The 14,748-nt window shown below is 38.3% G+C and overlaps 1 protein-coding gene across 1 annotated transcript in view; it reads right to left on the bottom strand.

Annotated features, from left to right (window-relative positions):
• Positions 1–8,171, bottom strand: part of LOC134858926 (regulator of microtubule dynamics protein 2) — a 42,672-nt gene extending 34,501 nt beyond the window's left edge. The window contains 2 exon segments of the mRNA XM_063875157.1: positions 4,696–5,150; positions 8,068–8,171. Coding sequence (XP_063731227.1) covers positions 4,696–5,150; positions 8,068–8,157 — 545 coding nt within the window. The 5' untranslated portion in view covers positions 8,158–8,171.
• Positions 8,172–14,748: the final 6,577 nt, after the last annotated feature.

Below are 14,748 nucleotides of genomic sequence, written 5' to 3'. Positions count from 1 at the left end.
CCTAGAAACCCCCACACCCTGTGCGCATACAAATAACAGAGCAGCAGGAAAGGCTCTTTAATTATGGGAGGTGTGTGCGTGATGTGATTTCTTTTAAAGCGTAATAACTCTGGCTGTAATTAAGAGGGTTTGAAGCGGCCGACGACTGCCACTCAAAACCTGTGAACCACTTCTGCTAGAGGGCAGTCTTACACTTCTGCTCCTCTAGCCAATGAAGTGCTTATGTTTATCCATCATGAAATAATACTCATATGGTGGTGGTGTTGTTACCTGCGTACGAGTCTTACTTCCATGCCAACAAATGTACAAGACCTGCAATACTTTATTTTCTTTGTGGCCAAAACGGTGGTACTACATAAGCTGGGTCAGTAGTGTGACGTCATTGGGCCCACAAAGACTTATTCCTATTCACTTACATTGGGAAGGAGATGCCTGCAAAGCAGTGATAATTTTTTAGCTAAATAACCTTCCTAGTATGAAGATTTCAACAGCTCTTATTTAAAATATTTTGTCCTAAAAGTTGTAAAATGCACTCAAAAGGCGAGTTATTTTCCCTTTAATTTCCTTTGACTGAGCCAAGACCAGCAGTGATGAAGCGAATAGGAAGCATGGCTTAAAAACAACGCAAGTGCGCATGCTCTACGGGCCCCGCGGATGTATGAAGAGTATTGGAAACAGCATTGGAGGTGGGGCCATTCCTATGAGAGTTGCTCAATGGCACATGAAGGCGAAAAAAGGAGGGACAGCAGATTCAAAAAGTACCCGTATCCGGGCCAATAAAGCATGCCCACTCTGAACCCCGTTATCCGCTTAGACAAAATTAATGGAGAGGGGGAAAATAACTCAGGATTCAGCCTTCATTCCCTTATGGTTTATATAAGGGCTATAAAAGTGTTCGTGCTGGGTAGGTTATTCAGCAAAACATAAAATGTTACCCTGATTTAAAGACATCTCTTTCCCAATGTGAGTCAATGGGAAAAAGTATTTTTTGGGCCCAAATGACATCAGGGAATATAATGTTAATGTAGTACCACCAATTGGCCAACGTTTATTTTAACAGCCGGCGCTGTTCCTGGGGGTTTGATGGGCCCAGATCCCCGTTTGATAAAGGTATTTTTGTACCCACAATCAGTCAATTTTTGGTTTCATACGCCACAGAGCAACTTTCATAGGAGTTAACGGGGTCCCGCCTTCGTGTCTTCGAAGACCCAGGGCTGTTACGCATGGCGCTTGTTGGATGTTTAAATCGGGTTAAAAACAACAGCAGGCTGCCACAGAGGTACCATCAGTACAGCCGTAGTGCACTGGTCACATCCTGAAAAATAGGTTAATGTCAATCCAGAACAGTGGAACATGTTTACGGACTCTTGCGTGAAATGCAAATTGTATTATTCCTCGATCAGTTTTACACCTAAGAAGCGCAGAGTTCTGTCATCACAGTGATGGAGGGAATTCTTTGTTGAAATTATGAACGGGAATATTTAAATTAGCTCGACTTTGTTGGACATAAAAATGTTTTATGTTTCTCAAACTGACATGTTCAAGGACACATGCATAATGGTTTGCATAATTGCCGTCTGCTTGCTAAACCTATAAACCAAACATTCCTTCCAAGCTTTGCACGGAGTGAGATTCTTAGAGCACACAGACGGCAAAACGCAACACTGATTTATTATCCAGGGTGAACTGGATGTTTAGTTGGCTTACTTTATGTTGTAGTTGTAAAAAATGTGCTCCGAGGCAAATGATTAATCATTGCAAGGACAGTAACAGAGATAGGAAGGAGCTGTGCTCGGATCTGAAATCTGTGTGGTTAGCATGTAAGAGCTTTCAGTGTTATCATTTCTCCTTGGTACTTCACGTGCTTCACCTCCTACACAAAGTAAGCAAAGGTCAATCCAGGTTAAGCACTTGAGTGACGTACAAAATGTCTTAAAAGAATCCAAACTGGACATTCTCTGATTTGATCGTGTTTAAAAAAGCATTCAGTCGTAGACAATAAATCTAAAGCCCGAGCATAATCATCATCGTTTAATTGTTGCTATTTGTTATTATAAGATTCAAAATGATAGAGCTTTCAAAAGAAACACGTCTTTTTTTTTATGTTATCTGAGATTGGCACGAGTTTAAGGCATTTGGCTGAGGATGGAGGTGGATGACTTCACATGTGGTGCTTTGTTAGTCTGCTGTTCTCTGCAGCACCTGAGGCAAATGTACAAACCATCAGGACTATCATTTAGCACATGAAATGAGTTAAAATGGGAAACTAACTCACCTGGTAGAGAAACACGGGACGCAGATTCAAATTCAGCCTGTGGACCCTTCATGTGATTCTCCCCCTTTACATTTTGTTCCTCTAATAATGGCTAAAGTGGCATAACAATATCTTTTTTAAAAGACGATGCAAGACGTTCTATTCTCATGACGAACAGATGAGATTGTTGAAGTGGAAACTAACCTGCAGTGGATTTTGAGATATTCAGCTGGGGCCTATCCATCTTGTGTTTATCTATTTAAATTGTTTACATTTAGAAATGAATATGAGCCTGATCACATTTTGTGGATATAACTGATATTCAATGTTAATATTGACAAAAATGCATATCGTCTTGATCATCAGAAGGATGCAAAAAAACATAAAGACCATACATTAAATGCGTTTCTAAAAGCCTTTACAACAAGGTCTGCTCTTCTGCTGTTCTGTTCCTCACGCACAGCAGCGAGGTAAACAGTGGAGTCTGCTGGACAATCTCAGTAATGATCGCACTGTAAAATAATACAAGCTTTGTTTTGTCTGAAAATAATCTATTTACTTCATATCAACGTCCATAAACAAATGTCAAATATTTCTAAGGACACGTAATGCAATGAGACTATACATTTTAAGTTAGGATGTTGAATCAAACAACAAACATCTCAACCCCCTAAATATCCCTCTAATGTATGAAATGATCGCTAGGAAAACTTAATATTCATAAAAACACAACAACATTATAAATGTCCCTTTGGGAAGCAAACTATCTTCAACACATGAAGTCCCATTCCGAAACCCACGTCTGCAAGACGCTCTATTATATATCTGGAATGTTTACCCGTTGGATTATGAACGAACTTATATAGGCAGCCTCTGAAGTTACATACAATCTGCGAGTATCTTTCACACATTAACAGCATTTAATTCTACTGATGAGAAAAAGGGGAACGATCAGAAAGATGGATTGCAAATGCAAAGTAATAACTATCTCTAAATACTAACAATAATTATTGAAGGGAATTAAATGAGAGTTGTACTGGAAGACACCAGTTCCATATAGACTTTATAAGTTCAGTTAGCCAATATTTTGTATTTCCATAATTTTAAAAAATGGCTTTTATGGTTTTTGCTTAATCTTTAGAAAATGGTTCTGGTTGTAGTAAACTGTATGTGATCTGTATATTTTCTGCTCCATTAGTTTTGTTGTACGGTATTAATATTATTCCGGCCTCCATACATGACTTTGTTCAATTCTAACCTTGTGACCTGATATATAATTTGTTAACCTTATTGATCAATAAGTATGCTCTTATTTTGTGCTACAATTTGAGGTTGTTTGACCCAAAAGGTATGTTATGGGAAAATGTGAGAGATCTTTTTTTTTTTAAGCTTGGCCCCCCCTCCCCCACCAAACCTCTTTTTTTTTCTTTTCCAGGACTGTAGATATTAATATCAAATACAAAAAGTGGCCACAATATTTTTCGCATTTGCACAATGCCATAAAGAAATCATCTGAAAAGATTTTTAAATGATTGTTAAGTCAATATCTTTCGCATGTCAGGCAATACATCTGTGATAAAAGCCCTTTTGATTATAGCCCCCTAACAGAGTTCTAGGGTTCATGTAGAATCAGGTTTAAAATAAACATTAAAGTGTGTAACAGTGTGTGATTTCTTAGTGTTCAAGCAGAAAGGACAAGATGCAGTATTTAAGGTACAGGGCGTTCTGACAAATGAATGATCGCGATGTGATTAAAGGTCCGAGTCTCCCATGTGAAATCAATATTAAGTTAAGAACTTTTTGGAGGCCGTCGACCCAAAAGTTGAAACGCAAGGGCTCCCTCAACCAAAAGCAATGAGACTGTTTCATTGGATTTTGTGATATTGCAGGAGACAAGATCTGTGACAAACACACGTTTATGATACCTGCAAGTTTTGTCAGCACATAATCTCCACACATTGACACCTCTTATATAATTTTTGAGGCATAAATAAAATCTCTAGTCAAAAATCGTAAGGCTATAAACGATCTACATCACGATCGCATAGCTTCTAATGACCATGGCTAAGTTAAAGGCAGTTAATGTTCAGCGTGATGACGTTAGGTGGTTTATTTAGTCACTTGTTGGAAACCGCTGCTTTAAAAGACACACGGATGCTTCAGAGGTATTTACTGACGTGTTTGCAGAACAGAACATTAAAATCTCTTCAGCTTGTGTTAGCCACAGATCTCATCTAACCAAAAAGAAGTAAAAAAGAAAGACTTGACTACAAGACGAGGGAACCGAAAGTAGTAAAATGCTAACTAATTTCCGGGTTTTACGACTCATTCCTTTCTGTGCACTGTGAAAGACTAATTGAAACAAAACACTAACACTGAATCTCTTTGAGAAAAGGTGAGTTTGAAGCATTTGAAAGAATAAACACCTTTAAAGTACTAACCCGCCCTCACTCTCTGCTTCCTCTGAGCTCCTCCCCCCGGATGCGGCCCCGGCGAGGGATGCTGCAGCTCTTTTCCTCCGTGTCGGTGTGGTCCTGTGGAGGGCACTTGCTCGAGGGGCCTCGTCGCGTCCCATCAGCTCCTCCCTGACTTGGTTGGGCAGCGTCGGCAGAGCGTTCTTCAGCGACTTCATCTCGTCCTTCAGCTCGGACACGCACTGGATCAGGGCCTCGAGGCGCTCCAGCACCTCAACCTGACCTCTGGGCAGACCTGGACCGTCCACCAACATCATGCTAGTACCCTGTCCATTGGTGCGGTTCAGGTAGTACCCCGGACATGACGCTCTTCGCCTCGACCTGAAGCCCTGGTACCACACCACGGCCAAACTGACGCCAGCCACTCCAGCTAAAGCCCCCAGGACCAGCACCTTGCTGTCTGCCTGCGCCATCCTGCAAGGCTGACAAACAGAAATAACTACATTTAAGCTACAGATTTCAGAAACATTTGGCTGAAATTGCATTATGGGGCTTACACTGCATAAGAGTATAATTTAGACACTATAAACACTAGTATACATGTGAATACATAAACCAGTATAGACATGTAAATACTGTGAAAAATATCAGTACACTGTGCACTGGGTATCATTTAGTTTATCATGTATATACTTATAGTTTGAACATGTATATTGTCTTTATAAAATAGTGGAAAATGCTCATAAGTTTTTAGGCCCAAGATGAAATGTTTCTTTAATCTGATCAGTACAAAATGTAAAGACACATCGATAAAAACCTGCAAATTCATACATTTCAAAAGTGACATTTTTCACATTATTACGTATTGGATAATGTGGACTCTTTGTACCTAATATCATTGGTTTGGAGATGCATTATGTTTGATGTTAATCTTATGTCTTTTAATGCAAAATCTTAAGCTGAAAAGTATCTTTAACTGTCCAATAAATGTAGCAGAGAAAGAAAACTAAATGTACCAATGAGAGTAAGTATCAATGAATGGAACTACTCAAGTAAAGTACAAGTAATCCAAAAAGTTACTTAAGTAAATTAACTTAGTTACCTTCCAACACTGAACGTATTAAACTATTGTTAGGAGAGGGATTACCTGTCTGTCTGAAACAGGTCAATCGTTATGTTAGGAATGTTAGCCAGCTAGCTTAAGGAGATTGGTCAACACACTAATCACACAGCTAGCGTTTTAGCTCAAAGTCAGAGTCACAGCAGCTCGATAAACCCTTGACACACTGAGAAACGTCATGTCTGACGGGGTCTTAAGCATGCGTCTATTAAATCTGTACTCTCATAATTAAGCTTACATCTGTTTATTAGCTGTCAATGACAGAAGTCATGCTGCTAACGTAGATTAAAGTCGATATGCTAACACCCAAAACAAAGTTACCCGCCAAGGTTAAAGGGTTGAAACGCGTTCAAATGCTCACTTTCAATAGGAAATTATCACAACACAACGTTACATAAACATGTAATTCATAAAAAAACAACAAAATGATAAATAGTAGAGTCCTTACTGCACAGCTAAGAAGGGAGGCACTTGGTAGCTCGATGGTGTAACCTTCAAAACAACCCGTGTGGACTCAGAAGACAAAAAGAAACGTTCCGGGTTATGTGCCTCAGCCGCCAAACAATAATTACTTACGGGTTATTTTTAGGTAGCGCAGATAAAAACATTTAAAAACATCTCATATATTTCCCAACGTTTTTGACTCCCACCGTTTTAACTCATGTCACCACTGCTGCTTGACAGGGGCTTTCTGTGTGGAGTTCGCATGTTTTCAATGTGTGCCCTTGAAAGGAAACCACATTTTCATTTGTGTGGTCTGTTTAGGTTGTTGTGTAATTTTCCACCCCCTGGCTGTCCACCCACTCAAAGACCCTGAAAATGTCTAGAAAATAAATGGCATTCACATCCTTCTTGATGAAACAGGTAAGATTGCAGCATCATTATTCATTCTTCCCCATGAACTTAGTGACTGCAAAGGCTTTTCTGAATCAACTCTCTGCTATGAGGCCTCCCTGCTGTAGGCTATAGTAAATGTATGACAATATGATCCTTGTTGAAATATGAAAGCCCATTTTTGATCTTGTGCTTTGAGAGGTTGTGTTCATCACTGTTTCTGCATTTGCAATACAACATTTGTTGGTACATGTGCCACAGGGCATTTGCACTCACATACTACTGAAACATACTGGCACATTCTAATCCTTTATATGAAAACAGACTAATATATCCTTTCTTATTACGAAATGTGTTTTTCCTGTTCTTTAAAGTAACACAATTTGTTATTTATGTAGTGCACCAACAAAATAATTAGTCTTTAGTCAGATTTTCCTTCTAAATGCATAATATAGTAAGTATTAACACATGAAATTATTATTTCACAAATATAGGTTTGTTTGGTTAGTTTATTTTGATATTTTGCTTCAGAATTGTATGCCTTCTCTTTCATCAACCTTATCATCACATCACGTGAGCGAACAATCAGTGAGCAAAGTTCAATGCAGGGGTTACCACAGTTTAGGGATTGTGTTAAACAATAAAAGCTACAAAAACAGGTAATAATAACGTAAATCAAAGAGACTCATCAATCGTTGCAAGATACATTAATAGTTTAAAAAGAATGTTTTTAGTGTCATTGTGTTGCACCTATACAATTTCATATCATTATATCATAATATCTCATATTATGTTGCCTAAATCATTATTCAGTAATTAAGAAAACAAACACTTACCTCTTATATTCAGTCCTCTCACCAATGTTTCCTTGCAGTGAGCTTAGACACAATGTGCAACAGGATTTTAAATGGCTACTAGGCACACAGGTTATCATATAAACCATGTACCTGCAGCCAGTGTCATGAACCCGATATCACTGGGGATTATTTAGAGTTAGAGTGGTTAAGTAATGATTGACTTCTTTTCTACCATATTCAATAAAACCAAACTGGAGATGCAGAATCTTCCATTACTTTTTTCAACTTTCATGCATGATGGGGTCCAAGTAAGACTTTAATGTTTTGTATGGAGGGAGGAAATATAGAAAAACTGACAGGTTTTTTAAAGGGAATAAGTAGGATAATTTATAATAAACCTGGAATACTGAATTTCCCAGCTTTAAAAGAGCTAACCTTCCCTCAATATTTGTGATTTTGTGTTTCAGGACATTTTACGTATTTTTTAAAGTTATATAAATGAGATGTTTATTTGGCTTGTCAGAGGCACTTCAAATGGTTATTTCTTTCCGCCTGTATTGCAGTCGACAGGCCTACCTGCTTGGAAACAGGTAAAAAGGAGTTCCCTTGCATAAGATGATGTAAGGATTGCTACGTGCAGTTTCCTACCTGTGTTCTGAGTACAGTATTGTTCCTTAGCCCACAGCCTGCATTCTGCCTGCACAGGGAACAAAAAGCTGACATGAAACCCGGAGGCATGGCGCTGCAAATAAAAAAAAAAAAAAAAAAAACTGCCAATCATTTCAGGGTTGGCCCTGCAGACGTAGATAAGTCGATAAGGCTGGCGCATCCAGCCATAGCCTTGCTACCCATCGGGTCAAAGCCAGAAGATAAGGAGATATTGTCAACACTGTTTTATCCACCCACACCCAACATCTGCCCAACTTCTCATACCACAGGGGGGAAATCAAAGCGGCCGCAAATGTGCCTTTGTGCACAGAATTGAGCCCTTCAGTCAAACAACACATGGGACGGAAGAATCAGGGTAAAATAAGGCATGGCTATGATCAAAATCAGAATCAGAATCAGAAATACTTTTTTATCCCAAACTTGGACATTTGTTCATTGCAGCAGCGAAATACAAAAATGAGTCAGGGTTAGGGTTGGGTTCTGTGCAAGCGCAATGGTAGTTCTAGTGTTGCTTTTCCATTTACCACAGCCCTACAGGCGCCATGTCATGATGTTAAGTTTGTGTCGCAGCTTTTGCAGCAAGGCGAAAAATCACATTTTCCTCACAATTACAACAATACTATACAGTGTTGCCCCTCTTGCCCCACTTTATACTCTTCTCCAGAGGGACGTGGCTAATGGTATGCCCCTTTGGTTCAGCATAAGTCCATCGTGTTCCAACGGCGTACAAAAGTTTCCAACAGGCAGAAGCTGATTGGAAGTGGTAATACACTGTCAGACTGTCTCACTAGTAACTTCCCCTGATGTATTTTATCATACATTTATTTTATTCAGTATAAATTCACAGTATAGCACCATAAAAATAGAATTTGTTTAAAGTGAAGCTTTTCTTGTCATACATGGATGAAGATAGCCTAGCCTAGAAGCCGGTCTGACAAATCTATTATCTAACGGAAAAGAAAAAATATATATGAGAAAATATTGACAATGTGGTCGTGATGTACATTAATACTAATAAAAAAGTACTGAAGCCTCAGCAGGAGTGGTATGTAAAACTGCTAACACCACAGTGATAGCAAACAGGTAGTCATTCAAAGTGTGGTATAAACAAATAAAAGGTCAAATCAAGGCATGTTCCTCAGGGTTTAGGCTATGTAATGAGTGATCGCGCTGAAGCCCCTTTGGTGCTGCCTTGGTGCTGCTTAAGGCAAAGAGTTAGTTTCACAATTTAACCAATTTTCGGGGCCAGTGGCTGGTGTCGTTTCAGTGGAAACACGAATAAGTGGTTCTCAACCAGGCTTTGGTTTCAAACTGTCCATTGAAGCACCTTCATGGAAAAGTGTTAACAATGTGGAGCCCAATCTTCTCTTGTGCATGACGCATCATCTCAAAACGAACTTCTGTAACAGCTGTGTGTGTACTTTAGGGAATCTTTCAGCCGTTAAGATGAGTCAAACGTTGTGTGCAAGATAGCCCAATAGCACTCAGCAAGTGTTCATGAATGGGATGGTCTTACTCGTATGTCTACACTTGATTTACTGATGTCTATTTCAGATTCAAGAACTCAATGTTCTCCTTCAGGCCTTAAGAGAGAATGAGTTTGCTACTGTATTTGCCTGAGTGGCTGAGGAAACCAAATAAGGTTCCCTCGACAGGAACAGATATTGAATGGGTTTAATTTCTGTGCATTCCCCTCAGTAGTAGAGGAACAATACAGTTAAGTTACTTGCACTGCATTGATGCTTCACCGTGTTGTGAATTGTGATTAAGTGGTCACAAGTGACATAAAAAGGGTAAAGAAAATCAACTAGATTTACTCATTAGACATTTATTCCTGACAATACTTACACAGACACACATCCTTCTCGAAAGTGGTTTTGCTGAAACTGGAAGAACAAATCAACCAACACCCCGAAACTCTATTCAAATTCATAGCTTAGTTATTCAAATGTTTGGTTTTTCTGTTTAAACTTGAGGGGAGGTCGTAGTATAAGCCTGTAGATTCTTAACATCTCTTTTGACATTTTTAAATTCCTTATATTATCTGGATTTTGTGCAAATATTGCGTTCTAGCATTGAGAACAATACATTTGCATTTACTGTCTCAAAGTGCCTCTGCAGTAGCTCCAGTATCATAAAAGGTGGTGTGTTACCATTGTTAACTCTTTATTGATTCAAGTTATCTTAAAGTCAAGTTTCCACTGGTTTTTCACTTCAAAAACCTGTCTTCACTGGAGGAGAACAAACAAGAACTTTAACATGAGAATACAGCATTTTTGCATTTAGACAATGTGCTTTCTCTCTCTCTTTAGAACACACACACACACACACACACACACACACACACACACACACACACACACACACACACACACACACACACACACACACACACACACACACACACACACACACACACACACATCCGCCTCACCTACCTAATTAAAATCCAGTTTCCCCTGTCTGACAGTTACTGGTTTAGCACTCCAAAAGAAAGACTGAATATTCTGAGACAAGAATTTTCACAAGCATTCATGTACTTCAGAGTCCTAGCTTTACCAGAGTCAGCTGGTATCAGAGTAGGCTAAATGTTACACTTGTAGTTCCTCTACAGCAAACTCCAAAAAGTAGAAAGGGTTTCTATCTCCCAAACTCAAGCTGGACGCTGGTTCCAATGATACGTTTGGAGACACTAAACCATACGTACCCTTTCTTTCTGTGAACGCATTTTAGTACAATAATTGCAGGGAAACGTTGAGATGTTGAAACGTTGACTTTAATTAAAGGTATGGTTAGTTGAAAGCAATAGTTGAACATAATGGTTTTATAACTTTAATAATTAATAACTAAAATTATTGCTTTCAACTAAACTAATACTGTTTTGTGAAATCTGTTGAAATAATACATTTAAATTAAGTCAATGGTTCATTTTTTTCAGTGTTTGGTTTCATCGGGCTTAATTTAAAGGGAAACATCAATCTTTATGAGTTACTTTACAGATTATTATTAGGAATACAATGTTTGAGTCAGATTTGCATGTGTTGCTCCTGTAAAATGGATAAATACATATTATGTACATAAAATAAATGTTGTCTAAATCATGATAATATAATAAGAAAAAAAACCTACCTCTTATATTCACTACTCTTACCTTTGACTAAAGGTGAGCTTGGACAGAATAAGAACAGGATTTTGAAGGGTTACTGTGTAGAAAGAATCAAATCAGACTGGGGATCATTTATATAGTTAGAAAGGTTAATTATTGACTTGTTGTTTTCCACATTCGATAAAAGCCCACTGAAGATGCTACATTAATGAGGCCCGTTTATGTTTTCAGGGTTTTCCCTCTCCCATAGTGTATTATACAGGTTTTTGTGCATTAAAATGGTCTGCAAAGGCTAATCCCTGTGTTCCTTACAGAGGGAGTTTCTCTCGCACACACTCCCCTCCCTTTGCCGGAAACGCCTCCATTGGACTCCTTTGTTTATTTCCATAACATAGCGACGTCAGTATGTAACACTCGCGCTTCTGTGGCTAGCGTCCAACACATTGAAAGTGATTTGCTAAGGGGTGGGACATCTCTAAGCGGTTGACCAATCACAGTGTAGCCGGCCAGCTAACCAATCAGAGCAGACTGGGCTCTGGTTTTAGACAGAGGGTGAAAAGAGGTGCTGCAGCAAAGGCAGTATGAGAAAAATAAAGAGCTTTTTGAACATTAAAGCATGGAGACATGTCACAGCAGAGGAACAAAATACAAATATCAAGCTGAAAATAAGCAGATTAGGGCCCCTCTAAATAGTTTTCTTATGAAAATGTGAGCAAACTATAAGAAAAAAGATGTACAGGTAGACAGTGGTTGTTTGTATAGACTGCCTCATGCATTAGCGCATGTGGTAGAGTGCATAGAGTGATTTATTTCAACCTACATTACTCTAACAAGTGAGGATTTCTAGGAAAAACCAATGTAGACAGATTGCATCAGAGACCTCTCTGTGACTTTGTTATCTACGGATTTCTTCCTTCCTTTCTGTCCTCCTCTGCACTGACTCACAAACACTATCACTCAAGCATCAGGCATTCTTCCGAGCGCAGATACACATCAGTTATACAACATCTTTCTTTTGAGAGATGCTTGTCCCTCACAATAAAAATTAATGTTTTCTAAAAGATTAAAAAATAACACCATCAATGCACTCCAGGCCTTGCACTTTGATCAGCCCTCCCTCTCCCCCTCCACCAAGTCAACACAAAAGCAAACGTATCTCAACTTCACCCAGGGTTGAAATGTTTTTCGCAAAGGTTATCATTACTCAAAAATGTGACTTCTTTGCAACAGGCTGTATTATCAGTTGCTGTTAAGAGAGTGGGGCAACAAATGCATTAAACTCAATATTTGTATAATATTCATAAGCACTTTTTATGCTTGCATGGTGTCTTCCTATTGAATAACCTGAAGCCTTTTAAATAGCTAAAGTTTAAAAATCCCTGATATACACTGAAGGGGATTTCTGATTTATGTATCTGTTCCAACTTTCCTTCAGTTATACACTTATTCCTATACCTTCAAAAAATTGTTTGTAATTACAATTCAAAAGGCAGTTGTGTAATGTCATAAATCTGAATCACAATCAAGTTTATGGCCAGGTACGTTTACACATACAAAGAATTTGATTTGGTGTCTGGTGGTGCAAACATAATCTCAGCCCTAACAAAACAAGTTGTAAAAGTAGGTCAAAAAATAAAGGTAATAAAAATAAGTAATTTTAAGAAACTATTTAGCATTCAAAAAGAAAATGCTAAACACAAGTATGTACACCAAATTTAAATATACAATGAACCTTAAAAGCTAAAAGTTAAGTACTTTTACTCAATTACTGTACTAAAGAGCAATTTTGAGGTACTTGTAAATCTGCACAAACATGCATGAATTCTAAAATGGATGTTTATTTATTTTAGAAATGTTAATGATTATTTACTAAATGAATATACTGTTGAAACTAAATGTACAGCACAATAGATCGCTGATGTGTACTTAAAAGAATAGAACATGATCATGAAATTATACAAACTTATATATTCTTTGCGTGTACTTGTACTTATCTGAGCATTTTTATTTTATGCTACTTTATATTTTTACCTTTGACTCCACTCCATTGATCTGATAGCTTTAGTTACTTGACTAATTCAGATAATTAGCAGCAGCAGTACACAAAATTATCAAATTTGCTCCACCTTTACCAGCTGTGAACACATTAATTTATCATAATCATAATCCAGGAATTCAATATATATAATTCTGAAGTGGGCTATAACACTTAACGATTAACATTTTTGGTACTTAAAGTTTTGAATGCAGGACTTTAATTTATGCGTATTTTTAACAATTTAGAAAGGCTACTTTTACTCAGTAACATTTCTAACCCCCTTAAATGCCATTGCATTTTGATGACCATTACAATTCTTCATCATCAAGCCTGTCTGATGGTTTGAAGGCAGACATATCTCCCCTTTTGTTGCAATGACATTATGGCCAGCAGGTGGCGCCTAGAGAATAAGTATTGATATCCTCCTGAGGTGAAAAAGTGTGATCTAGAGACACAGGTAAGAGGATACAGTAACAAGCAGAGACGTTCATTATATTCTTCTCAGCATATTCTGTACGGTTTCATCCATGCGTTGACCTGTACAGCACAGCTCTTTGTGGTTCAGGGTGGAATAAGCCCAAAATCAAGATAATCTGCTTTTAAACAGTGTGGGGTTTAATGTTGATGGTGCCAGACACATTACCCAGCTTGCATCTGTGTGTGTGAAGGTTAAGAAAAGTGTGAGTCACGTCTATCTGGATAGTTACAGTATGTCTGCTCCCCCCAGGTAGACCAAAACATGATGATAAGATATTTCCAAATGCCAAACAAACTCATTTGGAAACAAGTGAAACCACAAACCAGAAGGTGGAATGGCATAAACTGTAAGATGTTAGATAAAGCAGGTAAAAAAAGAGCATGCTAGCAACCCTATATGGGTGAAAATCGCACTATTGATAATATCTAATGCTAATATCATCATGCAACAAGCTCACAATGACTCATCATGTCTATGTGTAGCAGGTAGAATTTATACCAAGTTCACCATTTCAGGTTAGTGTGTAAGCGATCAAGGGGCAATCTTCAGTGCTAAGGGATTGAGATTTTGCAAATAAATGCAGAAAAACATGTTTAAACCCTGATAATAAAACAAAACAAACAAAAAGCGGTTTGGTTCTCTATAGCAAATGTTCACACTTATTCATTTGTTCCAACTGTACGGTGATGGATTTGTTTATAACTTAATTGTTTAAATCATATTAAGTTTTAATGTCATACTGCACATAGTTATGGGTGTGGTCATTTTGAGTGACAGGTGGGTCCGTCAAATGTTACTAGTCTCTAGCTGTCTGTTCTGCTACGTCACCTGAGCCTGCCTCAACTTTACTGGCGGGCCATATCCCATTTTTGGATTAACCACAAGATGAGCGGAGCTAGCACTGCTAAGATGGCGCCGGTGGGAGCCAAAATCATTAAGCTTAACAAACGCTTAAAAGAAACCTATGGATGACATCATAGCGGCTACATCCATGTATAATACAGCCTACGGTTGGCAGACGTACATTTATTATTTCAG

Source organism: Eleginops maclovinus, chromosome 22, assembly GCF_036324505.1.
Source record: "Eleginops maclovinus isolate JMC-PN-2008 ecotype Puerto Natales chromosome 22, JC_Emac_rtc_rv5, whole genome shotgun sequence".
Classification (NCBI taxonomy): Eukaryota; Metazoa; Chordata; class Actinopteri; order Perciformes; family Eleginopidae; genus Eleginops; species Eleginops maclovinus.
This window is presented reverse-complemented; position numbering and strand designations above follow the sequence as displayed.